The following is a 27900-nucleotide window of genomic DNA, read 5'->3' as shown; positions in this document are numbered from 1 at the left end:
TTTTGCTGAATGTGGATTCAGTAAGAGGAATGTTCTATCAGTCCCTCTAGATTTTCCTCCTTGGAGAACTCAGGAATAGTGAACCCATAAATGGGTGACAGTCTCATCTCAAGGATGGGTGAAGTGCCATCTGAGTTATGCACAATGGCACCCCCTGATGCGGCAGCCCCTTGTATTTCACGTGTCCCCATACATTCTATGTCAGTGACAGAGGCTGCCCTGCTTACTAATGCCTGATGGCTTGGTGAGGCAATAAGGGTGCATAACAGAGGCTCACATTAAGTGATTGGCTACTGTCCCACTTTGCCACAGGTAGCAAATTGGCAACACTGGCAATGTAGTTTAAGATCCCTGAAACTAGAGAGCGAAATAATATTTCAATAAATGGCTGGCTTGAACGGCTGTTATGGCTTAATGTGGCAAAGCATAGGCCTATGTAATTTTCCCAATTTAAATGTTCTAATTCCTTTGTTATTTCAAAACCTAGCTAGCATTCTACCACTATCAAATCAAATATGATATATTCTCATTTGAGCTGTTGAGTGTTAAAGTGATAAAGGTTACTATTCTAATTCTTAGAAAATGTTGAAAAAAGGCTGTTTACTACATATGTAATAATTTTCTTGAAAGGTATTGCAAAACTATCGAGTAGCCTAGACTAGCATAGCTAGCCTACTAATATAGATGCACGCTCCATTAGTTGATAGGCCAATTTGAAAACGACAGTTGATTCAGAAACAGTTAAAACACGTCAAAATACTGAGAAAATCAATAACTAAAAAAAAAAAAGTTTCTCTGTGGCTACAGATATGCTGTTTGTTATCAATAAGCTTTAGTTAAGGCTTTACTGTATTGCAGGTAAACATACAGATTGTATTGTTTATTTTAATATATTCGATAAACTAATCGGAGGAATTTATGGGTATTTGATTTTTATCCAGGACCCCTGTCGGCGTTCAAAATTCGGGTGGTCGCTCCTACTGAGCGTGACAACGTTACTGCAGCGTGGGGTTTCCCAAGGCAGGCTGCAGGGTTACCGCGCCCATCTCTTCGCTTTCTGATGGCCGGGTGAGGACAGAATTGTCAGTAAACTGTTCCTTCAAGGAAACCCACGGGAAGGGACGCCAAACGGACACATTACGGCGTGAAAACTGATGTATGGACATCAATGATTGTTCCTCCCTGTGATTAAAACGGATATCTCCGTCTTGTCGCCCTCAAAGACAGTGTGATTTTTCACAGTTGACACAGGTTCTTGAAATACTGGGCTCGTTCGGGAAGTGCCGCTCCTCCGAAGCTAGTTAGCAAGCTAGCTAGTCTTGTTTGTTCGTTGATCTGTGGATTTCAGAGCAACATTATTGTTTTTCCGGTCAATGCGATTTAAACAAAAGCCAACAACGACTGAGTACAGGTAAGGGGATATAAGTACTGTTTAATCTGTGGATATAAGATTCAAAAATCACTGTTCGTTATTGCCAATAGTTCTCTGTGTTTTCTGGGGGGTGGGGTAACGTTAGTATTTTAGATAGCTAGCCATCACAGGACTTCCTTCAGACATCAAGCTAGCTAGCTAGGAGAAATGGTTGAACTAACGCTAGATTACTTGGCTACATCGTTAGCTTCATTTTAACAGTTAGTAGTTGAGGTTAATTAGGTTCACCCCAAATAAAGTTATCCTCATGAAATTGCATTATGAACTGGTTATGTTTGATCATTTTGCATTTCAATCTAACAAAAAGTTACAGTAACGTTTAAACCGTGTTGTATAACGTTATGTTAATATTAGCTAGCCAGATAACAGAGAGGCAAATTAGCTGGTTTGCAAACGACAAGCCTCTGAGGGAATTGGCTAACTCACGTTGTGTAATTGGCCTGTAATTTGATTTTTTTTTTTTAGAGTGAGGAACGTTATAACGTTAGTGAGACATATTCTGTTTGTTTGATAACCCGTTAATGTTAATCTTACGGATTGGTTTAAGCAACACATACAGCATTGTAAGTTGTTTGCTAACCTCCCTGATTAATCAGTTTAAGTTGACGTTAAAATTGTAACTCCAGTCATTGATAACGTTAACGTTACGGTTAGCACTAACTTGGCTGTTTATGTATCATCTTGACTTCCTCAAGTAACGTTAATTTACTCTTTAGGTTAATTGAAGACATTAAGTTGTATCTTCATAGATTGACGTTATCCAGCAATAGAAATAGACAAGTGTGATGACGAAGCTGGCAGTAGTTCTAACTTAACGTGTTTGTCACAACTCTGTGATTGTTAAATAACGTGTATTACTATGTTTACCTCGTTAGTTAGTCAACATTAACTAAGGTCACCATCATAATCCCAAGTCAAGTCTCGGGTCATCCTCTGAAGTAAACATGTTACTTTAACATCTCATTTTGCGAATGAAATATTGCTAGATATCGTCAATTGGCAAAATATCACTTCGAAAAATACTTATCCCTTAGGAGAATCAGCAAATGATATAAAAAAATCACCTGGTTAACAGTGACGTTAGCTAGAAAGTTTGCAAGTAGTTGTCGTATGAGTGTTGAATAGTAATTTTTAGGTGGCGGAAACGCTAAACCTTGCGTTCTTCATGTAATGTCAATCATAGTTAGTTCGCTCTTTACAACAAGTTTTAAATTATGTAACCATAGCTTGTTACATCGAAGCTAGACAAATATGTGTTAAGTTAGTTCATTTGAAAGCCAAATTACTTGACCAAGCTGACAGGCTTCCCTGCTGGGTCGATTAGTTTGACTAACGTTACTGACTGTATTTCCTGTCTTGATCGTACTGGAAGGAGTATGGTGATTCACATTGGCTTGGAAATCAAATGTGTAAACAGTTATTACTAGCTCACCCAGTTAGCCGTATCAGCCAGTTAATCACTCAGTTTTGCTATTTAAGCGTGCGTTTTACTTAGGTGGTGAGCTCCCAGGTTAATTGGTTCTAATCCTTCATCGAATTAAATAGGACCGACGCCTTTAACAGCTTGATAATAAGATGACGTTAATTGGCTTATCCTGTGAGATGTAAAGTTACACGCTGTGCTGCTACTGTGATTTCTCATTCCACCAACTAACGTTACAGGCCTAGTTTTAAAGTCTTGTTTGTAATAAGTGCTAGCTGGTTTGCTAACATATTCTTCCGTTGCTTGCTAGCGAACATTAGCTAACGTAGGTCCCTGCCCAAAGCCACAATGATGCGCTGTTCGACAGTAGACGAGTATCAGTTTGTGTAGATCAAGTACAAAATCACAGTTGATGTAAAACGACATTGTGTTGCGTTTTCGATTATAGTTGAATGCAAGCTAAAACTGTATTATACATGTGTATTGTTATCATAGCTAACAAGCTATCAGAATGAACAGCCTACTTTAAAGGACGAGAAACAGCTAGCTACTTAGCTTAGCCCGCAATTGAGGTCACTTGAATGATTGGTGAAAAATTACCCCCGTTGCATTGGATAGAGGGTTTAATTTAGCAAACCAAACTAGTTTTAAAATCCAAGTGTACTCTTAACAGCTAAACGAAACTCGGACACTATTCTTTACCACACGACCGGGAACTTATCGGGATCAATGAGTTATGCAGTATTGGGCCTAAATAGCGGTAGCTACAGAACAAGATGGCGTTTGCAATCCTTGCTGGTTTCACTCTGCAAGACATCGATTGAGCCTTCGAAAAGACCAAGACAATTTGGTGTGGTGGCAATTCTACATGAGCGCCATGGTTTATCTTAAATAAATGTTTTTTTTCTTAGGTTAAGGCGTGACTGTTTCTCTAAGTGCAACAAATGCACCGATTGATTCAAACTAATTATTCATCTCCGCGTTCGTACATTTTTGTATGGTTAAATGGACCAGGATCCCTGACGAGCTGTGGGTACATCTTTCACATGGAAATCAAATCTCACGGCAGTTTACTTAGTCTGATGCAAAATAACTGGACTTTTTATCCAAGTGAAATACGCCTAGGTATTTACAACTGTAATCGCTTAAAATGGGCAACGAATTGACACCGTCTGTAGGTGAAGTTTGTCTCTTCGAAATCGAATCGAATGTATCTCTGCCATAAAGTGCTTGTTCAGAGTTCGGAAATCGTAAGCACCATTTCTCATGCATTCAAGTCCCTGGTCAGAAATCTAGCACAAATAAGGCATCTTTTTTTAGAGTCGTCCTGTCAAAGACATTGTTTATATGTTAGATGTCTTTTCGCGTCATAAAAAAAGAGGTTTTGTGTGTCAAGAGACAGATGATGTCTTAAGTGTATCTTATAAGAATACCAACAGTCAACAATGCTTTGGCAAATTACATAGATGAATTAAATGCAATAAATTGAGCTCCAGAGGTTCATCTTGTGCTAACTTAGATGGCGTTCTGTTGAAGAAAATAACTTTTGTATGCTACATGATTATTGTAGCACACCATAGTATTAAATAAACGGATTCTTATCTATTCATACCATGCCTCGCTATTTTTGGAAGTGACCTGCCCCTCTCGACTTCCCAGTAGTCATTCATATGTTTGATCATTCATATGCTCAGATCTGGTGATCACCATATTTATGATAGGATGTGAAGACTACATAATTATTATATAGTCTGCAGTGGGGGGGGGGGGGGGGGGGGGGGATAGAAACGTGAAGAATGAGGTGGATCCCTGTTTAAATTGTCATTATTAGGTATTTTATATGCATTATGTTTTCAGATGTTGATGGGGATTAGTGAAACCATCAGTAGTGGGTTAAATAAGAGGTGCTGGAAAAAGATTATGTCCTAGTTGTAAACCAGAACATGCTGCTGTAGGGTTTCCTGACCCCGGGGTTGGCTTTGGCCAGCTGTTTTCCTGTTGGAGGTTCTGAATGGGATTAAAGACTTACTGTCTGTGGATTTTAGCTTTTAGGATTACTGCTGCCGTTAGTGATATTGCTGGTTATGGTCTTTTCTATGATCCTGCTTTAGCTGAACTGAAATTATTGAAAGAAAGTATCAACACCACTCAAATATGATAGAGCCAGGAAGTTGACCAGCATGAGTCTCTTAAATTGTATTAGTTTCTGACTAATCCAGTATTCTATACATGATGTGATCTATACATGATGTGCAACTAAATGACAGCCAGGACAGTGTCTTAGGGAATCAAATGACAAACCACACCACACCCTCAGAGTTGCTTCTGTGTTTGGCACATGCAAAGGTATGTCAGTTTTTGACAGCCAGTTTGTCTTAGAAACTGTTACAGCATTATGATATGGCATATAACCGGGCATATGATGTGTTGTTTTTAATTTGACAAACGTCATTCACAATGTGAATTTATTGTTGACATAATGTCCATGTAGTCCCAACATTTTTGTAGTATACCTGCCGTTCCAAAGTCTGCTTGTATTATATTGCTGTTGATAGAACTTTGTTAGAGATGTTAGAAAGTTGAGATCCTAAGCCAAAGTGCCAGTTTGACAGTCAGCCCCTGATGGTTCCATTTCTTTGTACCAAAATGATCACTCCTGAGGGTTCACATCTTTTTCACCTTTGATGGGTTTGCATCTGGGATGCATACCACAGTGGCTCAATTTAGGCTGCATAATGATGGATATTAATGTCATAAATGGAGCTTATTTTGTGTCCGAGTGCAAACATTTGCAATGTAGTCCAGTTATTCACTGTAGCCTATGTTCATTAGGTTTAGGGTTAATGGCCTAATGTATGAATAAATGTGAATGTCAAGTTATGTAATTGAAATGGATGGTGATTTATCATAGTAAGGCCTAGTCAATTCACAGATTTCAAACATGGAGGTTTTGTTTTTGATGTGACTTGTCTGTCTGTGTGCAGGAATAGCCTATAACTACTAGGGATGTAACTAAGGGTACACATATTGGTACTGAACCATTTCGATACCGGACGTTAGGTTCAGTATTGATGTATAGGTGTAGATGTACCGAATGCAGAGTTAAACAGTGGGCTTTTTTGCATGCTGACCATGTTTCAAATTCCAGTTCCCACACAAACATATTAAGTGGCGGGCCATATGTCAGTTAAGTTAATTAACAGCAAAAGTATTTGACACCTTTTCAAAATATTATTCCTGCTTATATGGGTTGAGCATCAACTATATTTGTAGTGAATGTTAGGCTAGCAGCAGTACTTTCAGGCTTACTGTGCTGAAAATTAACAGAACAGTGACTTCAACACAGAGGTACGTACTAAATTGTGATTTGTTTTGTATCCGTTACACCCCTAAAATGACCAGCCTGGTTTTCATGAAAAACCTATTACATTGAATGTATTGACAAATTTAGTTTCACTTTTACTAATGTTTTTCGCTTTCATTTGGCCTCAGAGCATTTTATGTGGTTTAGTTTTGATTTGGAGGCATTTAAAATCCTCCACAAACCTCTGTCAGCAACAGCCCACTTAATAAAAGTTTGCTAAAAAAACTGATGTGATGTGAATGCAAGAAAAGCTTTCATAGGTTTTGCAGTTTTCTATCGAGATAGAAAAGTGCATAGCCAAGATTAGTGAGAACAACTGATATGTTCATTGGTCTTTCACATGACCGTATACCATCAAAATGGATTTGAAAATTAGTACATTTTTGACCAATGCAGCTCCCATATTCCGCCTTGATCCGATTCAGTTTAAGTTGAATTCTTGCACAGAAGTGAGTTGTCACTATGAGCAAACTGCCATTCGGCGGGGTGTTATTGGAATGGTGAATAAAGCGTCGGGCTGGAGTCGTCTTCCTTGACAGACCCTGAGGAAAGGCAGCGTGCCACACCCTCGGGTCCCTTCGCCAGCTCCTCTGTTTGCCACACTATCAGCTGACTCTTGTCAGGTGCTTGTTTCGATGATGAGAAGGAAAGGAACATAGCCTGACGAGCCAGACCCACATTAAAATGTAGGGTCTGGGCACTCACCGTTCGCAGTGCTCAGTCCGAGGGGCGGGATAATCAGTTGTCTTTCAAATTCCCTCTGCACGCAATAGGACAGCGGCAGCGCTATGAGTCCCATGCGTTTCCCACCAGCGGAGCTAGTTGGCTAGTTCAAACGTTTGGCAAGTTAATAAAAGCTTAACTCGTGTCACACTGTTCGCCAACAGCACCACCTAACGACTCTATACACGATTTCATTGGCATGATTGAGTTTCGATTTCTGGAGCTCACAAGCCAACGGAGAGTTGCTAGACTAGCCCTGGCAGCAAATGTAATTCGCGTGTAGATTTCTAGGCTAAAAGGAACAAGCTGCATGCCCAATGCTATGGACCTTTAGAACCCAAGACACAAAGCTGTGGGTTTGCTTCAGGTTCTGACTTTTAAGAGCCAAGAAATCCTCTTGATATAAACAAATTGCACAACGTTTAAAAAAAAAAAATAAATCTCATCCTCTCCTGAGGGTAGCTGTTGCATCAGCTGTATTTGGAAGCTTCCAGAAGCAGGAAATCGCTTGCTCAGTATCTCCAAATCTCTACTGTGCCAAAAGAAGGGTTTTCTGTATTTGGGGTGGGAGCGTGGTTGGGGGTAGGAGTAGAGCCTACTGGATAGTATAACAAAGTGGAGTAAGGTCAGCAAATGTTTGTGTGGATGTACCTCAGTTGCATTTTGAGATTTATTCTGTGGCAAGTGTTCATTGAAGGTGAAATGGAGGAATTATTATTATAATGGTGACGTTTGACAAGCAAGATGAGAGGATTTGGAAACACTGAACAGGTTAAAGGCTGGCTCACTGGGTCAGGGAAAGTTAGTTTCCATTAATTCACACATAATGTGGAGTGATGGTGTATTATGAAGTGGAGTTGGTTCTCAGATCCTCACAGACCACTCTAAAACTATCACCAAGGTAAGGAAAGATTGGTAAGATCAAGTTGGTATGCAAGGTATGTCTGGGGTATTGTTGCCAGTGGGAATATTGTTTTTTTGCCATTGTGTTGAACCCTTCAAACTATACAGATTGTGTATAGTCACAATCAATGATGTGTGTTTTGCTTGGATGAGATATTTAAGCATAAAAGGGGATGAGTAATAGACCATCAGGTAAGGACTGGCATTTTACTGCTGTAGGATGAGATTAAGGAGATAATCTCTGATGGCAGCTAAGGAGACAGCCATGTGCCAGTCTTAAAGTCAGAGATAACTGTTTGAGGAGTGCTAAAGCAAGGTCTCTCTCTCTCTCTCTTAGGATAAGTTTTGGGGAAACGGTTAACTTTTATCATATATGAATCTTATTTAGCAATGTTATGCGAGTCAAGGACCTGCTCTCTGTTACCCTTTCTGTCAGGTAGCAGTTTGATTTCCTTATTCTTCTGAAAGCAGTAAGTGGTGACAATTACATGTTGATGCTTAGTCTGAACCTGAGAGGTGTGTGTGTGTGTGTGTGTGTGTGTGTGTGTGCGTGTGCACCTGCCCTCTGAGGATTGGGGTCAGTGGGATAGGTGCTGTTTTTCCCATCAGCAACTCCTCATATCTTAACAACCTTAAACAGGATTTACCTGTCAGAGGCTGAATCAAGTGTGTCCGAGGATTATGTCAGTGGCAAAGTGCAGAGACGACAACAGCAACATGGATATAGAAAGGATTATGGGTAGAGAGAAAAAACTTGGTCTTGCCCTGCCTTTGTACCACCACTCTGCCTGCACATTTTATAAATGCTAGGCATTTAGCAAGCCTATCAGAAGTTGGCAATATTCAGCAATTTTCAGTCCCCACCATCTCCACTACCAGTGTATGTGATGTCTGTTGGGCTACAGCTTCTAGGTTTGTAGGCCCAAGTAAAAATGAAACTGAAAGAGAATTGTGTGTCATTCCCATCGGATCCAAAACACAGGTCCACAAATAAGTTGGTACGTCTGTGGTTAGATAACATTGTAAAGGCTGCCAGTGTTTAAGGTTGATCATCACTTCTGTGAAGATGAAGTTAAAAGTGTGTGAACATCATAGGCTACGTGTGTGTGTATGTAATGTGAACACTCGCAGTGGGCGAGCTGGGAGAAGAGTGTATTTGGTGTTGTGTGGGGCTGTGAGTGAGTGAATTCTCTTGATCTGTGTGTGTGTTTCAGACCGTGTGTGGGCAGCTGGAGAGAAGCAGACTTCTAGTGGAGGAAAATGAGTGAACTGGACCAGTTACGCCAGGAGGCTGAGCAACTCAAGAACCAGATCCGAGTAAGGACCCATTCTTCCTCCTAGTCTTCCTTCTCACACAAGTCTTGCTGTATGGGTTTCAGGCAACAAACTAACTCTTGGAGTCCAGGCTAGTTTCACAAAGTATTCCCCGAATGAACACAGAAATACAACAAATTCCTCCGATAATTCCAGTAACAAAATGGATGTGTGCCAGACCTGATAGTTTTATTTCTGTGGGTCTGTGGCCAGGGAAACACAGTGACAGCCTGTGGTAGCCAGACCACGGACAGGTTTGCATAACTGAAAAACATGCAAATCTGGTGATGCCCATTTCCATAGCTCCATGGCATTATATAACTGTGCAGAGCTTGTAAATGGAAGTGAAAACATGTCGTAAATATTATGATGTAAAAACAAGGAAATGGTTTAAGAGAATGTGTGTGTGTGTGTGTGGCGGGGGTGACCGAGGGAAAGATGAGTCTTACCCTTGAGTAATTTTTTCTATCTCTTCATCCACTTCCAGGATGCCAGGAAAGCATGTGCCGATGCTACGCTCTCACAGGTAACACTCCATGCTAGACAGTACCCTGAAACGTCATGCCCTTTCCTCCCATCCCTGCACACATAAACAAACAAACAAACATACACATTCCATCACTGCTCTGTAGCCAAGAGTGCCATACACTACCGTTCAAAAGTTTGGAGTCACTTACAAATTTTCATTCCACTCCATTATAGACAGAATACCAGCTGAGATCAGTTACATTGTTTTTTTTAATCAGGGCAACAGTTTTCAGATTACAGTATGTGCTTACATAATTGCAAAAGGGTTCTCCAATGTTTTCTCAGTTAGCCTTTTGAAATGATATCAGATTAGTAAACAGAATGTGCCTTTGGAACATTGGATGAATGGTTGCGCATAATGGGTAATGCAGATATCAGATCGCCCCCTATTACCACCAGTCCCGTGTTTCCGTCCTCTTACATATGTCACTTACTATTCATTTCCATACAAACCAAGACGGCGGATTCCTAAAGAAACGCAAGCACCCACACCACAAGTGTATCTAAATTAGCTATGTACTAGGGCGATATGCGATTCGAAACCAAAATCGCGACTCTCATATCCACGATACTGTGTCGCGGTGTGAAAAGGCAGAACCGCGACACACCCTTTCTAGTGTTTCACGCAGTGCTTTGCAGCTTACGCGGCTGTATAAGCAACACACTCCCGCTTTACTTACCGGTAGCCTACATTGTCCAAAGATAAATAAATAAATAATAATTCCATACCTCTCGTTGCTTTCATTGTAGACTATGTGTTCAACTTTACCAAACAGTATAGAAGTGAACCCCCTCTCCTTGCCCCGCTCTCTCGCTCTCCCTCTCTCTCCTGCTTAATTGAACACTCGCGGCTCCGCCAACACAATCCAAATAAAACATTCACTTTCGAAAGCAAGGACGCATAGAAGACGACTAGCTAAATTACTATTAAATCAGCTTAGCATCATTAGCATGCTGCACATTGTAAAACTCTGCATTCAAGTTGACTGATCATCTCAATACCAAAACGTTTCCCAAAAGGGCCTGTCCCAAGGAGAACAAGTATTACCTTGAAACTAAACACACATGGGGGAACTGAACAGTCCAATCGGTAGACTATGATAAGCTAGCCAACTATGCTACTTTGTTTACAATATTTCCAGGCTTCAACCAGACAGCTGAATTAAAGAGGTAGAGTTGTGATAAAAATAGTAATAGGTTAATCTGCATACAGTGTGCTGTCATAGGCTAAATATCAGACATTCAGTAGGCTAAAATATTTTTATATCAGGATATAAAATAATACATATATATCATACTATATATTATATTCTAATCCTCTGGTGTAAGGTAGGCTATTAAAATGTTATTTAATAAAATGTCTAGACCTCTCCCAAATAAATAAATAAATAAATCTAGGTTCGTATTGAACCGTGGGTCAAAAATCGTGATACACCAACCTCGCGATTCGGTTTGTATCGTTACAGCCCTACTATGTACCAAAAATTACATTTTACCGTGACTCAAAGAGCTGTAAACAGTCTTGTAAGGCTGCGTGTACAAATCCACTTGGAGCTCCAGTGGAATTTTGATGGTAGCGATGAGAATTCTCAGTCTAACCTTTCATGTGCTGTTGAAAGGGTGGAAGTAGACGACCCACCAGGCCAACACTAACTTCCGAGTGCGGTAAACAAAATCGGATATTTCAGGCAGTAAAAGCCCCGGTAAGAACCAAACCAGATTTTGTTCAAATCTACACACCTACTGAAAAACTGGCTACTGAAAAATGTAAGGTTAATTTATCAAATGTTATTTTGAAGTATTGAAAAACTTAATTGTTTTATAATTTTCGAACGAAATGGGTGATAAATGGAGGTGTTACGATATTGCATTAAAAATCAGCCATTTCTTTCTACATTAGTCGAGAACCCTTTTGCAATTATGTTAGCACATAATGTATTCTGAAAACTGCTCCCCTGATTAAAAAACAATGCCACTTTTGTCTTGTCAATTATTGACATAAACATTACAAATCTTATTTATATACAGGGGTAGGTGACTTCAAATTCAATACCCCAATATACAAAGACTGTTTGTACCTGCTGTTGTCATCTAGGGGTGCATGAATAATTAGACGGTTTATCTGTTCTACAGTAATTATACTGAATTTACAGGTAATAAATGCTATAACTGCTACACAACATATGTTGCATTGTTAGAAAGAGCAGCAGAATGTGTCACCACTGATACAGATATAAAAAGTCACTCTAGTTTCAGTGGAACACTATTATGCAAGATGTATGCAAAATAGGTGAAACTTCAGCTTCTCCATCCATTTGTTTCATTTGTTTATTGTTTTTTTTTAAGGTGTGCTCCCCAGCAAACACTGCAGTTGGAATATCTATAGTACCATTGTCTCGTTGTTGACTTCTTGGGAAAATGCTCCTTTTTCTTCAGATTACCGCCAACATTGACCCTGTTGGAAGGATTCAGATGCGCACAAGACGAACATTGAGGGGGCATCTTGCAAAGATCTATGCCATGCACTGGGGCACTGACTCTAGGTAATGTCCTTTTAAACACACTGCAAATAAGTGTTGATGCCATTTTGGGCAAGCATTTGTGTAGAAGAAGGTAAACTTTATAGACAGGCAGCGACGCTCTGGTGATGGTGGTTATGTAACTTGACTATGCCACCTGTCTCCATCGTGCACCTCTGTGTGATTTGGAAACAGAAGAATGTGGCCATGTTACTGCTCATATGGTCATAAGCGGTCTTTAAGTATTCACATGCCAAGAGTGTGTGAAATGTGTTGTCAGAGTTATCATGTTTTATTTTGTCTTGAAGACAACTGTGTGTTCATCTCATTTCAGCTTATTTTCACTGTCAAGCTAATCCTTTTGACATCTGCATTTGTCAAATGGTCGGGAAGCTGCCAACAGCGTGGTAGCAGTGCAAAGTTTATAAAAAAAAAAAGGCTCAGTTCAGTGCCAGTAGTTCTGTCAACAGCGGAGGGTAGTTAATCCTGTATCATGACCGGAGAAGCTGATGGACAGGACTAATTGAAATGACACAGAACGGACCGGACAGGAAAACTCTTCATGAGCACTTAAATGGGCACACACAGATGAGAAATCTATTCACTTTTAAAGACAAGTTTACTAATAGAGCAATGGCCAACTTGTTTGCAGACATATTGCAGAGTGACACTGAACCCATTTTTAATATCTCCCAGTCTGTTAAAGAAAACAATTCTGGGGAGAAAGTCATGTCCACACAAAGTACACCCCCCCCATCCCCTTGCGCTTCAGCTATCAATCCCAAGCAAGAGTCTGCAAAGCATATTCTATATCACAATATAACAAGCAACAAGCAATATAAAGTCACAGTATTTAGTTCTGCACTACCTTTAAAGAGATTGCCGTGAATATTAGTTTTAATTATTGTAACATCGAAGGTAAGGCGTCCTGGTGAGCAGGTGATACAGGTAGCAGGTAGACAGGTGGTTTCCTACACCCCAGCACTGTGTCTGGAGTGGGAGACCATCTACACTGTAGGATGGTATGACTAACCGGTGAGTTGTTGCAGCAGTGTCACAGTCCTAGTCAAACAGGCTTCTTACACATCAGGCCAGACATGCCTTGTTTAAGAGCTTTTCAAGTGAAGTGCAATGGCAAGAGGGAATTCTGCCCTCCATCTCAGTGTTTTAATTAGACAAGGTCTCATTTGTCTGGATCTCCATAAGGCCATATGAAGATCCACCGGTGATCAAGACTTCTTAATTACACTACAGTGCAGTAGACACATTTGAACTGCGATCCTCTTTCTGGTGTAACTAAAATATGCCTGAATTAGCTTGTGAGATGTTGAACATTGTGTGGTTGTCTAGTTCTGTGTACATTTCTTACAGCAGTGTGTGTGTGTGTGTGTGTGAGCAGTGTATGGGGACCTGGACGAATCAACACTAAATCCTCCTGTTAGAAAAGAGCTTGGTCATGTGACCTTTCAGCTTCTTGTCTTCTCATGAGCTGTTTATAACCTCCTCTTCCAATACAGGCTCTTGGTCAGTGCATCTCAGGATGGCAAGCTCATCATCTGGGACAGTTACACCACAAACAAGGTAACGAATTTATCCTTTACATTTGGCACACATCAGAGTGCCTGAATTTGAGATGAGTCTTAAGCAGTGAATTCAATTTTAACAAATTGTGCCAGTTATTGGCAGGCCTCCTTTTTTATATAATTCATAGTCCCAAAATGTGATTGGCTCTATAGGCCATAGACCCGTTTCCAGTTGTGTTTGTAAGTTGTGGGCTTCGCTGTGTCCTCTCAGGTCCACGCCATCCCACTGCGCTCATCCTGGGTGATGACCTGCGCCTACGCGCCCTCAGGGAACTACGTGGCCTGCGGTGGCCTGGACAACATCTGCTCCATCTACAGCCTGAAGACCCGCGAAGGCAACGTGCGCGTCAGCCGCGAGCTCGCCGGCCACACGGGTGAGAGTTGATGCAGACCGCAGATCTGCACTCCACACAGCTGCCCATCGAGATACCCTTGTTCTTAAGGCCAGCGCTCACTGACGACGTCTGACGCGTATCAAGTGATGCCAGAGTTTAGAACTCCATTACTTTTAATGGAGCAAAGCCCACTGGCGTGTGTTGACACCAAAGTTCAGAAAATTGTTCTATCAAATCCATAGACGCGAATGTCGCCGCCAGTGCAGGGCTGTACAGTGCGACGACGTATTTGTCACACGTGCTACACAAAAATCACTGTGCGATGGATGATTTACCAATGTAGCCCTGGTGCGATACAATTTTGCGTATGACACAATGCATGCGTGTGAGACTGACGGGGAGGCTACAGAAATTAGCTTCCTCTGTGATCAGTGATAGTGGCGCGTACGTTCGAAAAAGATTGACCAGTCTTCTACTATTTTTGCGGGTCGCGAACTGAGCACTTCAGTTACGTTCCCGGTGTAGCCTCCCTGTGAAACGCTTGTTTGTTTGTTTGAAGTTTGTGTGTAGGCTATACTTCTGTGAGAAGGATAATAGATGTAGGCTACTTTGATTTTAACTTGGTAATTGTGGTCTACGCAATTACAAAGCATGTCCACTTTTGTGTAGGCCTATCCAAACAGTCCAACTGATCTTGGACAACAGATCTTTTAACCGCTGTAGCACCAGTGCTACATTTAAAAAAGTTTAGTGCATTGACACACTTTTTACTGCCTAGTTGTCAAACATTTGAGGATGTTTTAACTGTGATGCCAGACCGTTTAATTGTAATGAATGAAATGGCCCTTGCAGCACATATATTCGTTTTGATATGTTGCACAGGTTACCTATGTGTAATGGAACTGTATGATGCTGCCACAAAGGGCACAAAGTGTTCACGCGTACAGGAAAGGGAAGTAGATTTAACATTGATATCATTGTATTTAAACACACTTCTCCTGACACAATGTTTTTTTTTTGTGGGTTTTTCCTTAAGGACTTGTTTTTGCCAGTCATCCACATTCTTTTTGACTGGCCCAGTGTTGTTCATGCAAATTCAGGGGTATTCCCAGTCAATGTGTGGTGAGTTTTGTTCCACTTGGCAGCAAAGTTGTGAATGTTGTCTTGTCTCTCAGGCTACCTGTCCTGCTGCCGTTTCGTGGATGACAACCAGATTGTGACCAGCTCTGGCGACACCACCTGGTGAGTTGGGGGAACTGCATATAGGTGACTCCACTGCTCCCCCTGGTGTGTCCTGAGGGTTTAGCTTCAGTAGTGGTTGTAATATCCCACGGCTGACGTTATTCCAAGTGTACATGCAAGCGTTGGTCAAACTGAAGTTTGTGTTTCTGTGCAGTGCCCTGTGGGATATTGAGACTGGCCAGCAGACCACCACGTTTGCGGGTCACACCGGTGATGTGATGAGTCTCTCCCTGGCCCCGGACACCAGGTTATTCGTCTCGGGCGCATGTGACGCCTCAGCCAAGCTCTGGGACGTACGGGAGGGCATGTGCCGGCAGACCTTCACTGGCCACGAGTCAGACATCAACGCCATCTGCGTGAGTGAAGTCCTCCATCCTCTCTCCCCTGTTCATGCCTTTTTCCCCCTTTGCCTCTTCTCTCCTCTCTTCTGTAATCCTCCCTGTCTGTTCTCGTTTACCCCATTAGTATCAGGTAATCAAGCTCCCTCTTAACAGGTGTAGAAATAAACGGCCCCACCAGTGATCCAAATCCACTTACGGAACATTTAAAGCTAATTAGACTAAAGGCACAACTGTAATTGAGTAGGGCCGTGTAGTTAAGCTCTGCATGTCTCACAGTGTGGCTGAGTGCTTGGGCTTCAGTTCAACCTGGAATAGAACACATGCAATAGTGACACTTCAAACCAGTATATCAATGTTGTAGTAACCAGGGCGGGAAACCTCATACTCCCTATCTGAGTGGTATAGAGGGTAGGGGTGGGAATGGGCAAAAATGTGACAATACTATTGCGATATTTGGGCCATGATATGATATTTTACAAACCGAAATTGCATTATCCATTGCATTACAGGCGTCAATGAGAGAACAGTCATAGTCTTTTACTTAGTCTTTACTTACGTGATTTTGGTTTTGATTTTCTAATAGGAGTAAGTGTTTTAGTATGAAGCATCTTTCACGTAATGAATGCGCACTCTAGAAAGTAGTCTAACCTAGGCCAAGCGCTTGGTGTCTGTAACTGTCAGTGCACGTCCGCAATTAATTGCGTTCTTCAAATGGAGAACACATCCATGTTCCTTCTCGTCTCATGGCCACTCTATGTAATCCTTCTGTGTTTGCAAAATTCCTGACAGTTCCTGATCGCTAAACTTAGCAGTTGATGTAGAAGCACCTAGCATAACTTGACTTCAGCGGTGACGAGTCCTGCTACGAGAGAGAGGGCGCGCACCTGGAAAGTGGCTCTGTGTGTGTGTGTCCCTGCATGGGGTTACGTTCAATTCAAGTCAGAAGTTGGTCCGTTCGGTCTAGGGATGTCCCGATCCAGCTTTTTGCACGTCCGATCCGATACCGATATTGTAGCTTTTAGCATCGGCCGATACCGATACCGGCCGATCCAAGCATGTATTAAAGATTAAAGATATTTACTTATTTTGTTGTTATACTCATGTTGAAAAGGGTTTTACTCTTAAGAACAACTAGCCAACTTAATTAGGTTAGTTTGAATAATCCACAGTGGTTGGTAATGAGAAGCTGACCTGTTTATTCTTAACAGGGTTAAATAAACACAAAATAATAAATAGTCAATTAACCACACAAACTGAATTGGCATCAGTGCTCTGCTCTTGAACAACAAGAGTGTAAACCAAGGCTTAAAAAGCCATCAGTGCAAACAATATTGTAAACTGTATAAAAAAGCAAAACACACAGAAAAGCTGAGTAGAAAATAAATAGTCAATTAACCACACAAACTGAATTGGCATCAGTGCTCTGCTCAAGAGTGTAAACCAAGGCTTAAAAAAGCCATCAGTGTAAACAATATTGTAAACATTCTAAAATTATATATAAAAGCAACACACACAAAACCTGAGTAGAAAATAGTCAAATTACCACACACACACTGAATTGGCTATAACAACACAAATAACGCCTTCTACAGTATTGCTGTCTCCTCCACACTTTACTGCTCCATCTCCATACTCCCTTCAATTTCTACTGTTTGCCCTGGCTGCAGTCTGAGCATGATGGGAAGATTCTTCTTCTATTCACAAAGGTGATCATTTCAACATGCTCAGGTGTCAGCCTGCTCCTGTGCTCATCAATGATAAGTGAGACTGCGCTAAAAAGCCTCTCACTGTTGCGTTTTAAAAGCGAAACTGATGCCACAACTGGTCTGGGTTTGCTGAAGTAACCTAGGCTACAGGCTGCATTTATTAGGCTACAGAAAATCAACCAACATAGCACGTAGGCCTATCTACACTATTTAGAGACAGGAGCTTAAGTTTACCGCGACAACAGCTGTCACTAATTCACATCGTCTTAGGCTGCGCCGATGCACAGACTAAACGGTAAAAAAAGTTATGATCGCCTACTGGAAGCTTCTACCCTTTTGGATGTGTAGAGTTGTAGGCCTAGGTGCACTTAATTGTTAGCGATTGACCAGGTTGCTTTTTGAAATTAAATGCGTTTGTTAGGCTAGCCGATTGTAAAAATAGGGAAATTAAAGTGCGTGCTGTGCCTATACATTACACAAACAATCTTAAATCGCGGAGATAACATTCGTTAGACAGGCAACCTGTCAGCAGCAACATGCGTAAGAGCCTTAATAGTAAGAGGGTCTCGCGGACACTCGCGGTCGCGGTTAACATTAGGCTATATTAATTCAACTGTGACATGAAATGTTTGCTCGATAACTTTAAATTCTTAGTGGGACATGCACAGACAAGTGGGATGCTGGACAGGTCGCTAGGTGTGCTGAAAAATACGGACCGGATTTGGGGGAAAAGCTGAAAAAAACTGGAATGGATTACCTACATCGGTGCGCTGGAAAACACGGACCGGAGTTTTGAAAACAAACTGGATCGGGAGTCCGGATCGGGATTTTCCCGTGCAGGCCGATCCCACATTTTTTGCTAATATCGGCGGCCGATCCGATCCAAATATCGGATCGGGACATCCTTAGTCCGGTCCGGTATTCATGCCGCTCCATTATTAGATTAACGTTATCAGATAGCGCTGTAAAATGTGTGTGGGAATTTCTCGCATTATGATGGCTAAAGTTGCGGAACTTGCAATCCCGCGCTGAAATTTGGGCCCTGAGAATAAACCCTGAATAAACCAGACTCAAATAAAAGTGAAATAGATAATTAAATAATGAGATACTTTGCACTACTGTATTAATTTAATTGTGTGCACAAAATATTGCGATACTGAACAGAATCGATTTTCTAATAGAGGGCTGGTGGTACTGATAGCCAGCCGGTGGTGTTGGTGTTACCAAGGTTGTAATATTAATTCATGTGCTTGTCTGCTTTGCAGTTTTTCCCCAACGGCAATGCATTCGCCACCGGCTCGGACGATGCCACCTGCAGGCTGTTTGACCTGCGTGCCGATCAGGAGCTGATGGTCTACTCCCATGACAACATCATCTGCGGCATAACGTCTGTGGCTTTCTCCAAGAGCGGCCGCCTCCTGTTGGCTGGATACGATGACTTCAACTGCAATGTCTGGGACACCCTCAAGGCAGACCGTGCCGGTAAGTTGACATACACCTGCTTTTCTAAACACCTAATGTTAACGAAACATGTACTTGAACGAACACACACACATACACACACACTTCAACTTTGTTCCACATTTACGAGTTGAGTTTGTATATAGCAGTCCTATTTGATTTAAAAGTCCTTGGGTTGGAAAATTATGTGTGTGTACTTAAAACACACACAATTAAGTAATGCACATATCTCCACATGGAGTGTGTGAACTTATGAAGTTTCATTGTTATCCGTCACATGGAGTGTGTAAACTTATGAAGTTTTATTGTGATCTGTCTGTTGCTTTGTGTAGCCCAAGATGACTTTTTAATATACATAGGCTTTGAGACTTGATGGAAAACTTGATTTATAATACTTAAGATTGTTTTTGGTCATTTTGAAGAATATTGTAAGTGTTTGTTTATTTCTACAACTTTGTTATACTGGCTCTGCACTTAAGAATAGACATGTCCAAGCATTTTCTTTTAGTGTATTTCTGATCATCATTTAAATATTTATTCATTTGGCACTGTTACCCAAAGCAGTTTGCAATTGAGTGATAACAATGAAGCTACGGTAAGATAGAGGACATTTAGAAAGTGAACACAAAGTAGTCTGCTAGTTCTTAACAACCTCAAAGTTTACAAATGGTCAGATACAAGAAGTAAGTGTGTGTGTTAAGTGCATTAGGGGTGTAGAAGGTGATCTTGAAAGAGATGTGTCCCTGGTCTGATGTCTGCTCTAATCCTACCACATATTTGTTCCAACCATTCAGTAAAACCAGCTGATTCTTATTGGCTCAACTCTTCAGCCAGGTAGTTGAGCTAATTAGTGAAATCACCTTGTTTTTAGGTACATGGGTAAAATCAATACATGGTAGGTCTTTTACTTTCTCAAGCTAGACTTTCCATCTCTGGTTGTCAGTGGAGGTTAATGAGCAGTGGAGTGATGTGGTTGACCAAAATCTAGATGTAGGAGGCCCATAAGAAGAGCATTTCCATAGCGGAGGCAGGGATATGCATAACCAGTCAGTGCCTGAGCTGGGTTGTGTACTACATAGCCAGTCAGTGCCTGAGCTGGGTTGTGTGTTAGTCAGGTAGGGCCTGTTTTTTTCTGAAAGAGAGAGTTGTGACACTCTTTGATGTCACCGCCACGCGATCAACAGTTCCAAAAAATCTGTGCAGATAGAGATAGATAGAGAGACTTTATTCATCCCGAGGGAAATTTTAGGCATCCAGTAGCTTACACAACCATAACACAAGAAACGCATATATACAAAAATCTCACATAAAAATCACTCACAGAAATGTCAAAAATGATGAGGTGCTATGGTAGAGTGTGTGCAATGGTGCTAGTGCAAAAGTGCACAGTGCAGGGATAGAATAGTGCAATAACTTTGCTTGTTATTAAATATTAACGATGACTGAAAAGACAAGACTGTAGACATAATATAATTGCTTAACAAACAAGAAAAAGAATATTCTTTAAGAACAATATGTAACAGGGAAGAAGCTGTAAGGTGTCGATGTTACGACCACAGTCCAGATTGTGTAGAAGGGCTGAAATATCCTGTAAAACAGTCAGATGGACAGCAGACAGAGTGATGGGATGGTAGGGACTGAGAGAGACAGGCTCATGCTGAAAAGTCCATTTCTCCCCCTCCCCTTTTGTGTGGCGTTGAAGAAGAGTTGGATGACCGTGGGGACAATGGACCTCCTCCACCTGTTTGTTGTTGAGCATGACGGTGACAGAAGTCTTCCACTGAACATGCTTCTCTGTTTATTGAGCGTGCGGTGTAGTGGGTGGCGGTCATTGTCCAATGACGTGTTACCAGCCTGTTCAGTCGCCCAGTGTCCTCCTTAATGCTGCCTTCCCAGCACACCACAGCATAAAACAGGACACTGGCAATGACAGACTGGTAAAACATCCAGAGGAGCTTACTGCAGACATTGAATGACCACAGCCTCCTCAGGAAGTAAAGCCGGCTCTGCCCTTTCCGATACAGTGCATCAGTGTCGGCTGATCAGTCCAGTTTATTGTCCATGTGTATCCCCAGGAACTTGTATGTGCTGACCACCTTCACATTGACCCCTTCAATGGAGACTGGCAGCATAGAATGGAGAATGGCTGTTTTGCAGGAGGGTGGGATGTATTTCTGATGCTGGATGGCGTATACTATTGACCAAGAGATCGGCTACTAACCAAGTGATTGACAGTGTTCGGTTCCAAAACCCGGAAACTAGCATGGAAAAGCGCTGGCATCTTTTTCCACAGTCTCTTATGGGAGTGTCACCACTCTGTTTTCTCTACCATGCTGGTATAGCCTAGTGTAAAGAAGCACAGCTGAGAGACTTGGGCAAAATGCTTAGAGAAGGTTAGCTGGTCACCAGGCGTGACTCCCAGGTTTCTCACAACTTTAATTGGGATGTGAGATGAAGAGGTGATTTTTACATTGATTAGGGGTGGTGTGAGTCAGTGAATAATTATTATTTTTTTTTTTGATTATGATTCCAAATGTTAATACATCAAATACCAAAAAAATAAATAAAAAAATAAATTAAGTAATCTATTCACTACTAACTCTTCTGTCCTCCACCTCCTTGTACAGAGTTGAATATGAAGTTTTTATTGTGTTTTTTCAGTTCCGTTCTGTTACACAGATATTAAGCATCACAGATTATTATTTTCAGAAGTACTGTCTGTTTCATGACCTAATTACAATATCATTGTTATCATTATCGTTGTGGGCAATGTATGATGATGATGGTACCGTACCATGAGTTACGTTGACATTGTGTTGGATAGATGGATTTGCCGGTGTGATAAGTTCAGTCTCAGAGGTTTAGTGGGAAGGCGGTGGTCATTCATCTACATGGAGGCATCTGAGAAACGAGCTGAGATCCATGCTAAACCATAGGGTCATAAGGTGGGAATGACGAGTATAGTTGGCTATCGTGTGTGTTTGTGTCCAGACTGATATGATGAACTGCGTATGTATGACACGCCATTGGCCACTAGCGTGTTATGTAACGCATAGTAGCATTTTTGGCGTGTTTATCAATGCCATAACCCTAACCCTAGAGGACGCCATATACTTGGCGTTGACATACACGTGGAAGTGAGACGATAAGTGGCGTGTATGTTTACGCGGCATTGACATACACGCAGATAGCTCAAAATGCGTGCAGATAACACGCCAGTTCACTATTTTTGAAGTGGCGTGTATATTTACGCAAAACCACGATAACCATTTTGTTGTGTCTGTGTCAGGGATGGCAGGCGGATAATTGGAGGTGTTATTTTGCAAGAAGGGTCCCTAGCACAGAATCTGTCAGTTGTCATCCTAATGTAATGAATGAGAAGACTGCTACACATATAAGTGACCTGGGCACCATGTTTACCGCAGTTTTCTCAATGCCCATTTTCGAGTTGGTGTTCACAAACTATTCCAGTTGATACTGGTTTTCTCTGGTTGGTTCTTAGGCTTGTGCTAGCTTTTATTGAGGGTTGTACTTTTAACAATTGCTTCCATCACTGCTCTGAATTTTAGATATACACACAAGCACACACCTGTTCATGTCTGCAACGAGTTGGTTGTTGAGCATATGGTCTTGTGCCTCTCCACAGGTGTGCTAGCCGGCCATGACAACCGTGTGAGCTGCCTGGGCGTGACCGACGACGGCATGGCGGTGGCCACCGGCTCCTGGGACAGCTTCCTGAAGATCTGGAACTGAGGCCACCAGGCGCACCACCCACGGCGCGGCAGTGATAGTAAGGTTCGGCCTCCCCTTGCCCACTCCTTAACTACAGCCAAAAAGATTGGTTGCACTCATCAATTTAATTCCAAACACTATTTATCCCGAAGGGGCAATTTGTACAACCACGTAGAGTAGTAAGATATTCATCATATTAGCTTGTGTTGAGCTAAGAGATCTTTTAATAACACAAAGGATAAGACCTATTGTTTAGTTTAGTCGTCACCACAGACATGCATTATGTTAGTGATGTTAATTATACACCCCACACTTCCAAGCAAAATGTGCTTACAATTTCTGTATGACGCATTTGATTTAATTCTTCAGCTGGGGAGTGCCGAAGCCATGACGTGGCATTGAGGTAGAAATTTCACTGGATCAAAACAAATCAATCAAACCATATTGGTGACCATAGCGGTGGCTTTCTTAATCAATTTAAATATGTTTACGTTTCTATGACGTTAGTATTTTTAAAAAAAAAAATTACACTGTAGGAATCACATACTATACAACATACAGTATAGTCATACTAACATGATCAGATTCATGACTACATAATTTTATTTTAGCATGGTTTTTCTCTGAAAGAAATCTGCATTTAACTTCACAGCCTGCGGTTAAAACCCTTAAATACAGAGACATGTCTTGGCTTTAAGACAAAAAATCTTCACTCTTAACGGCCGCCAGCCTTTGATAAGACGTGAAATATCCACTGGGATTGTATTTCTTTCTAGCAGGTAAAACCCGTTTTAACAGCTGTAGCCTACATTTAAAAGCAATTTATTAGGTAGAAATGATGCCACATGGCTATATGCAATGCTACTGATGCCACTTAAAAAGTTTGTTTTAATCCAGTGAAACTGGCTGAATCTTCCAGAACTGCAATCATAATCAAGGACCGGAACTATCAGTTTTAGAAGGTTCATTTTACAACAGAGGGTGTAATGGTACCTGCTGAAGGGTGCGACGGTACCTGTTCACATCATAATACCAGCATTATTGTTGCAACAGGGTATTTAAATAGTATCTCGATGAAGTAGGGAGAAAAAACAGGTGTTGCTGGATGTATGTGCGTACCAGGGTTCCCGCGGATCCTTAAAAAGTCTTAAATACAGCTTTCGGTTTTTAAGGCCTAAAAAAGTCTTAAATTGTCTGGGATGTCTTGAATTTTCGAAAGGGAGGTATTAAATTTGCGTATGGGACCGCCAGCGAGTGAGCGAGTGCAAGAGAGCGAGTGAAATGTCTCCATCAGGTTTCGTGTATTTAAAAAGCAATTGTATAAGTGACTATGAGGCTACGGTAGGAAGTGTAGTGGTTGCAGAGTGAAGATGTTTTTCACGGTGTGGTTAAAGGTGTGAAAACGGTACAGTAGGCTATGAACAAATATGCCTGACGTTTTCATGCCTGAGAGATACGCAGGTAGCCTACGTGAGCGGGAGAAAGAGTTGGTAAGCCAGTTAGCGACAGGTTGGCCATACGTTCGAATTTAGGCCGGACATATAGATTTTAAAAGCCCTGTCCGGCGTCCGGTGCAGCCTCAAACCGGACGCTCATTTGTCCTCCTTTTTGGAGTTGCGGTGGGCATCAAGAATCTTTGCTCCGACGCAGCAACGTTTCACAAACTATGGACGCGAAGACTGCTGGTCAAAATATGCGCAGTGCTTCTGTCACTCGTCTGATAATTTGCTGCGCAATTTATGTAGGAACCACGGACTGACATAAAAAGAAGACAAACGTTTTCGCAGTCAGGAGGAAATACTGTACATGTTAAGTTGATCTTTCCACCGTGTGTTGCTGGCCTAGCCTAGGAAAGAAAATATCTGTCTAAGTTATAATACCTGTAATATCTGTCAGCAGCTTTATTGCCAGCATTTCCCAGTAGGCCTAGCCTACTTTGCAAAAGTTGTGAAATATAACCGCATATTTTTTGAATGTCGGCGACTGGCTACATTTAAAAAAAACGTGCGTTCATAATACGTGCGTGTTTGAGATGAAACCAGCAGTTTTCAGCAGGATGCCAGGAGGACCTCTTAATTTAAAACAAGTCAATGGTCCGTTTTACAATGATTCAGTCAAAGCTTTGATTTGGTTTAGATACAACTGGTATGCAAAATGTAAAGTAGTGGATTAACTTTAATTTGCTGTGCTGCATATGGGACAATAGATGCACATAGTAAATTATATAAAGTAGGCCTATTAAAATATTTAAATAGCTTAGTCTAACTTTGAAAAAAATATTGAAGGGAATCCAGTCCAGTGCACATGTCTTTGGCAAGTAGCCTAGGCTACTACAGACACAGGCGAAGAACAGTCAGCCTCAGCCAGTAAGCACAACCAGATATGTACAGCCAGCTTCAAAAGCAAGCAGCCCAGACCCTAAAATTGGGCATTTATAGCTGTGAAGGTAATTCTCACACACTTATTTTTCTTTCGCCAAAATATATTTGGCAACTTCTGTAGACATCCAAAATGGGGTGGGGGTTAAAATTAGTAGAAAAAACTATTGCATAAAACAGTTTTAAGTTGTCGTATGTATCTTTTTGCTGTGGTATAGTCTTAATTTTTTCATTTAGATGTCTTGAAAAGGTCTTTAAATTTGCACTTGGAAAATGTGCAGATACCCTGGCGTACCAGTACTTACTTATTGTGCCTTCTCTTTTCCTCCCTTCAGATGTCATTTAAACTCCAAAGTTGACTGGAAGACCATTCCAACTTTAGAATGTTCAATTTCACAGCATCTTCTCGAACACCGAAAAAAAAAAAAAAAAAAAAAAAAAAAAGGAGAAAAAAAAACAAGAACTGACTCGAACACAACAGCAGCAACAACAACAGAAACTTGTAAGGGAAACCGATGCCTTTCCTACACAAAGAAGAGCACAATTTGTTTGATCACCCAGCTTACGTGAGAAGGAAGAATTCCTGTGGTATCAGTTTGAATAACTGTGCATTCCTTTTACGGACCATTCAATTTCACCCCTATCCCATGCTTGGCTATCATGTGTCTAGAAAGCAAATGTTGGAGTGTAATTGTACAAATTATTTAACTTTTTTGTGAAAAGCTCATTTCTCAGACGTATGATTTATAGTAGTAATTTTTTTGTCATATTTCTTCTCTTTAGATATGTTGAAGACTAGCATTTCTTTTAATCCAATTAAATTGTATGAGAAAGATGAAACAAACAAAGAAAAAAAAAAGGAAAAAAAACACAACGTAATATTAATGCTGAAGCTTGAAAAGAGAGTGCACGAGCAGCTTTCAAAGAATGCCAATCATGTATCTATGGTGCATTTACGAGTGTGTGCAAAGTTCATAAACATGCTCCTCTCACCTGTCAATCATGATCCTCTGAGTCTGGCCAAAAAAGAAAGGAAGAAAAAAAGAGGTCAATCTGACCGGCTCGTCATGTAAAGCTCCTGTGGGTCGTCATCTCTCCAACCATCGCTGATGATTATGAAATACAGCCTTAGCTTTTTTAAAATGTGTGCATTAGTTGATTTTAATCAGAGTGGTTAAAAAAGAATCTCATTTATGAATACCGAGCAAAATGCCATATCTTTTAAAGTTTTTCACTGTTTCCAAGTCTTGAGGTACTCTCGTAGTGGATTCAGAAATGACCTCCTGTAAATATGAGTATCAGACTTGCACGCAAACACAGCGTTGTATTCAAGCTGTTTCCTTTCCTGTCTTGTCACCGCTTTGTTTGCACAATAAAGAAACTTGACTAACGTTGCAAGCGTTACTAACCAAGCACATGTTTTATCACATTTGAAACACGCATTATAACTAAAAGTCATCAAAATTATTTTTAAAGTCTTTTTTTTTTTTCCAATTCATTGGGTGATGTAGCGTAAAATATTATGTTATGAATTCCCTTTCTGATAGATTTTGTTGGGGGGGGGGGGCGTGGTTATGGATGAAAAACTGGGAACGCTCTAGTGTGGGTTTAGATTTGTCTTGTTTCTTTGTTTCTTTCTGTTATTTTCTCTCCCTTTTACACCCTCGCCTATTTTCAGAATGATGGTTTAACAAGAGATGGCCCTTCCTGTGCTTGGAAATGCAGTTCCTCTTATGTGAATGAAATGTTGTACAAATCAATGTCTGAAAATAATGATACTGAAAATTTTAAGTTAAGCGTAAATGTTCTTTTCCTGTTTTGAATCTGCCATGAGTTGAACTTATAGTCGCATGCTGTACAATTGCTTCAAAGAAAAGGTGCATACGGTTGTCGTACATCTGATGTTCATTTGGGATAATGTATTAACCCTTGAATCAGTCACAGCATAATGTCGAATGGGTTGGCTTCTGCGTACACACTTTCCTTCTCCTGGCAAAGCTATGCACCTGAGTGAGGGGGGAGGGAGCCTTTTACACACTCTAAGTATACATGTCCTGATCAGAAGAAAATGTTTTTGTTACTTTTTTTTTTAAAGGAAAACAATGACTGGGTCTCAATAAAGATCTTTTTCAAAGTTCTACTTAAACTAATTCCTGACCCACATACCCCCCTCCCCTCCAACACCTGTCAGCTCAGACACTTTTCTATTTGAAAATGGAGCAAAATTATGAAAATGGGGGGTTAGATTGTTTTTTTTTTGTTTTTTTTCTTTGATAAGAGGAAAAAAGACAAGGATTTCATGTGGCTTTCTTTGATTTGGGTTGGCATCTGAATGGCAGATTTCTCTTTTTTCCCACTGTAAACAGATGCACTTTCTTTAATAGTTGTGACTTTTTTTAAATTGTTTTATTTCTCTGCGATAATGTACAATAAATGTGATGTATTTGTGTGTGCTGCCATTGGTTAAAAAAAAAGAAAAAAAAAGTTAAACTGCAGATACAGACGAATTCCCCTTTTCTCTCCATTATTAACCTGTAGACCTCCGCATCCTTCTGGATCCCTATACTCTCACCTTTTGTATTTTATTTCAGTCTGTCGGTGTACAACAGAGAGATGGATGCAAGATAGATACTATATTAAAATGTACTGTTATTTAAAATGTAATAAAGAGGTTTGAAATGTCCTGGTGCATGTGTTGTCTGTCAAAAGGGTCGTCCACCTCACAACTGGAAGTAAAGGATATGCTTTGTGTACACACAGCCAGGTAGGCCTTGCAAATGACTGTACAAACGTTTTGCTATTGTGAATTTACAATGTATTTCCTGTTTATCAAATGTTTTAATTTCTGAGGCTGGCTTCACAAAGTGTTGATATAACTACTGCTCTCATGGGGGTTTTGAGGGGGAAATGGCTTAG

At 40.9% G+C, this 27900-nt stretch overlaps 1 protein-coding gene across 2 annotated transcripts; it reads left to right on the top strand.

Annotated features, from left to right (window-relative positions):
- Positions 1-1000: 1000 nt before the first annotated feature.
- gnb1b (guanine nucleotide binding protein (G protein), beta polypeptide 1b) lies at positions 1001-27667 on the top strand. Of its 2 annotated transcripts, none has more exons than XM_042090903.1 (11): positions 1001-1411; positions 9060-9162; positions 9647-9685; positions 12124-12230; positions 13724-13787; positions 14001-14163; positions 15300-15366; positions 15521-15722; positions 18679-18895; positions 22521-22664; positions 25320-27667. In XM_042090903.1, exons 2-10 carry the CDS (start codon positions 9106-9108, stop codon positions 22625-22627), a joined length of 1023 nt encoding a protein of 340 aa, XP_041946837.1. In that variant the 5' UTR covers positions 1001-1411; positions 9060-9105; the 3' UTR covers positions 22628-22664; positions 25320-27667. The 2 variants fall into 2 exon arrangements, with proteins under 2 accessions (XP_041946837.1, XP_041946835.1); XM_042090901.1 differs by having other exon boundaries at positions 22521-22669.
- The last annotated feature ends 233 nt before the right edge of the window (positions 27668-27900 follow it).

The sequence above is a fragment of the Alosa sapidissima genome, chromosome 4 (genome assembly GCF_018492685.1).
Source record: "Alosa sapidissima isolate fAloSap1 chromosome 4, fAloSap1.pri, whole genome shotgun sequence".
NCBI classification, from domain to species: Eukaryota; Metazoa; Chordata; class Actinopteri; order Clupeiformes; family Clupeidae; genus Alosa; species Alosa sapidissima.
Note: the sequence above shows the minus strand (reverse complement) of the source record. Positions and strands in the feature narration are given on the sequence as shown.

Coding starts and splice junctions, on each gene's coding strand:
- gnb1b (XM_042090903.1), top strand. CDS start 9,106: ATGAGTGAACTGGACCAGTTACGCCAGGAGGCTGAGCAACTCAAGAAC. Junction 12,231..13,723: donor CACTGGGGCACTGACTCTAG/GTAATGTCCTTT, acceptor CTTCCAATACAG/GCTCTTGGTCAGTGCATCTC. Junction 13,788..14,000: donor ACAGTTACACCACAAACAAG/GTAACGAATTTA, acceptor GTGTCCTCTCAG/GTCCACGCCATCCCACTGCG.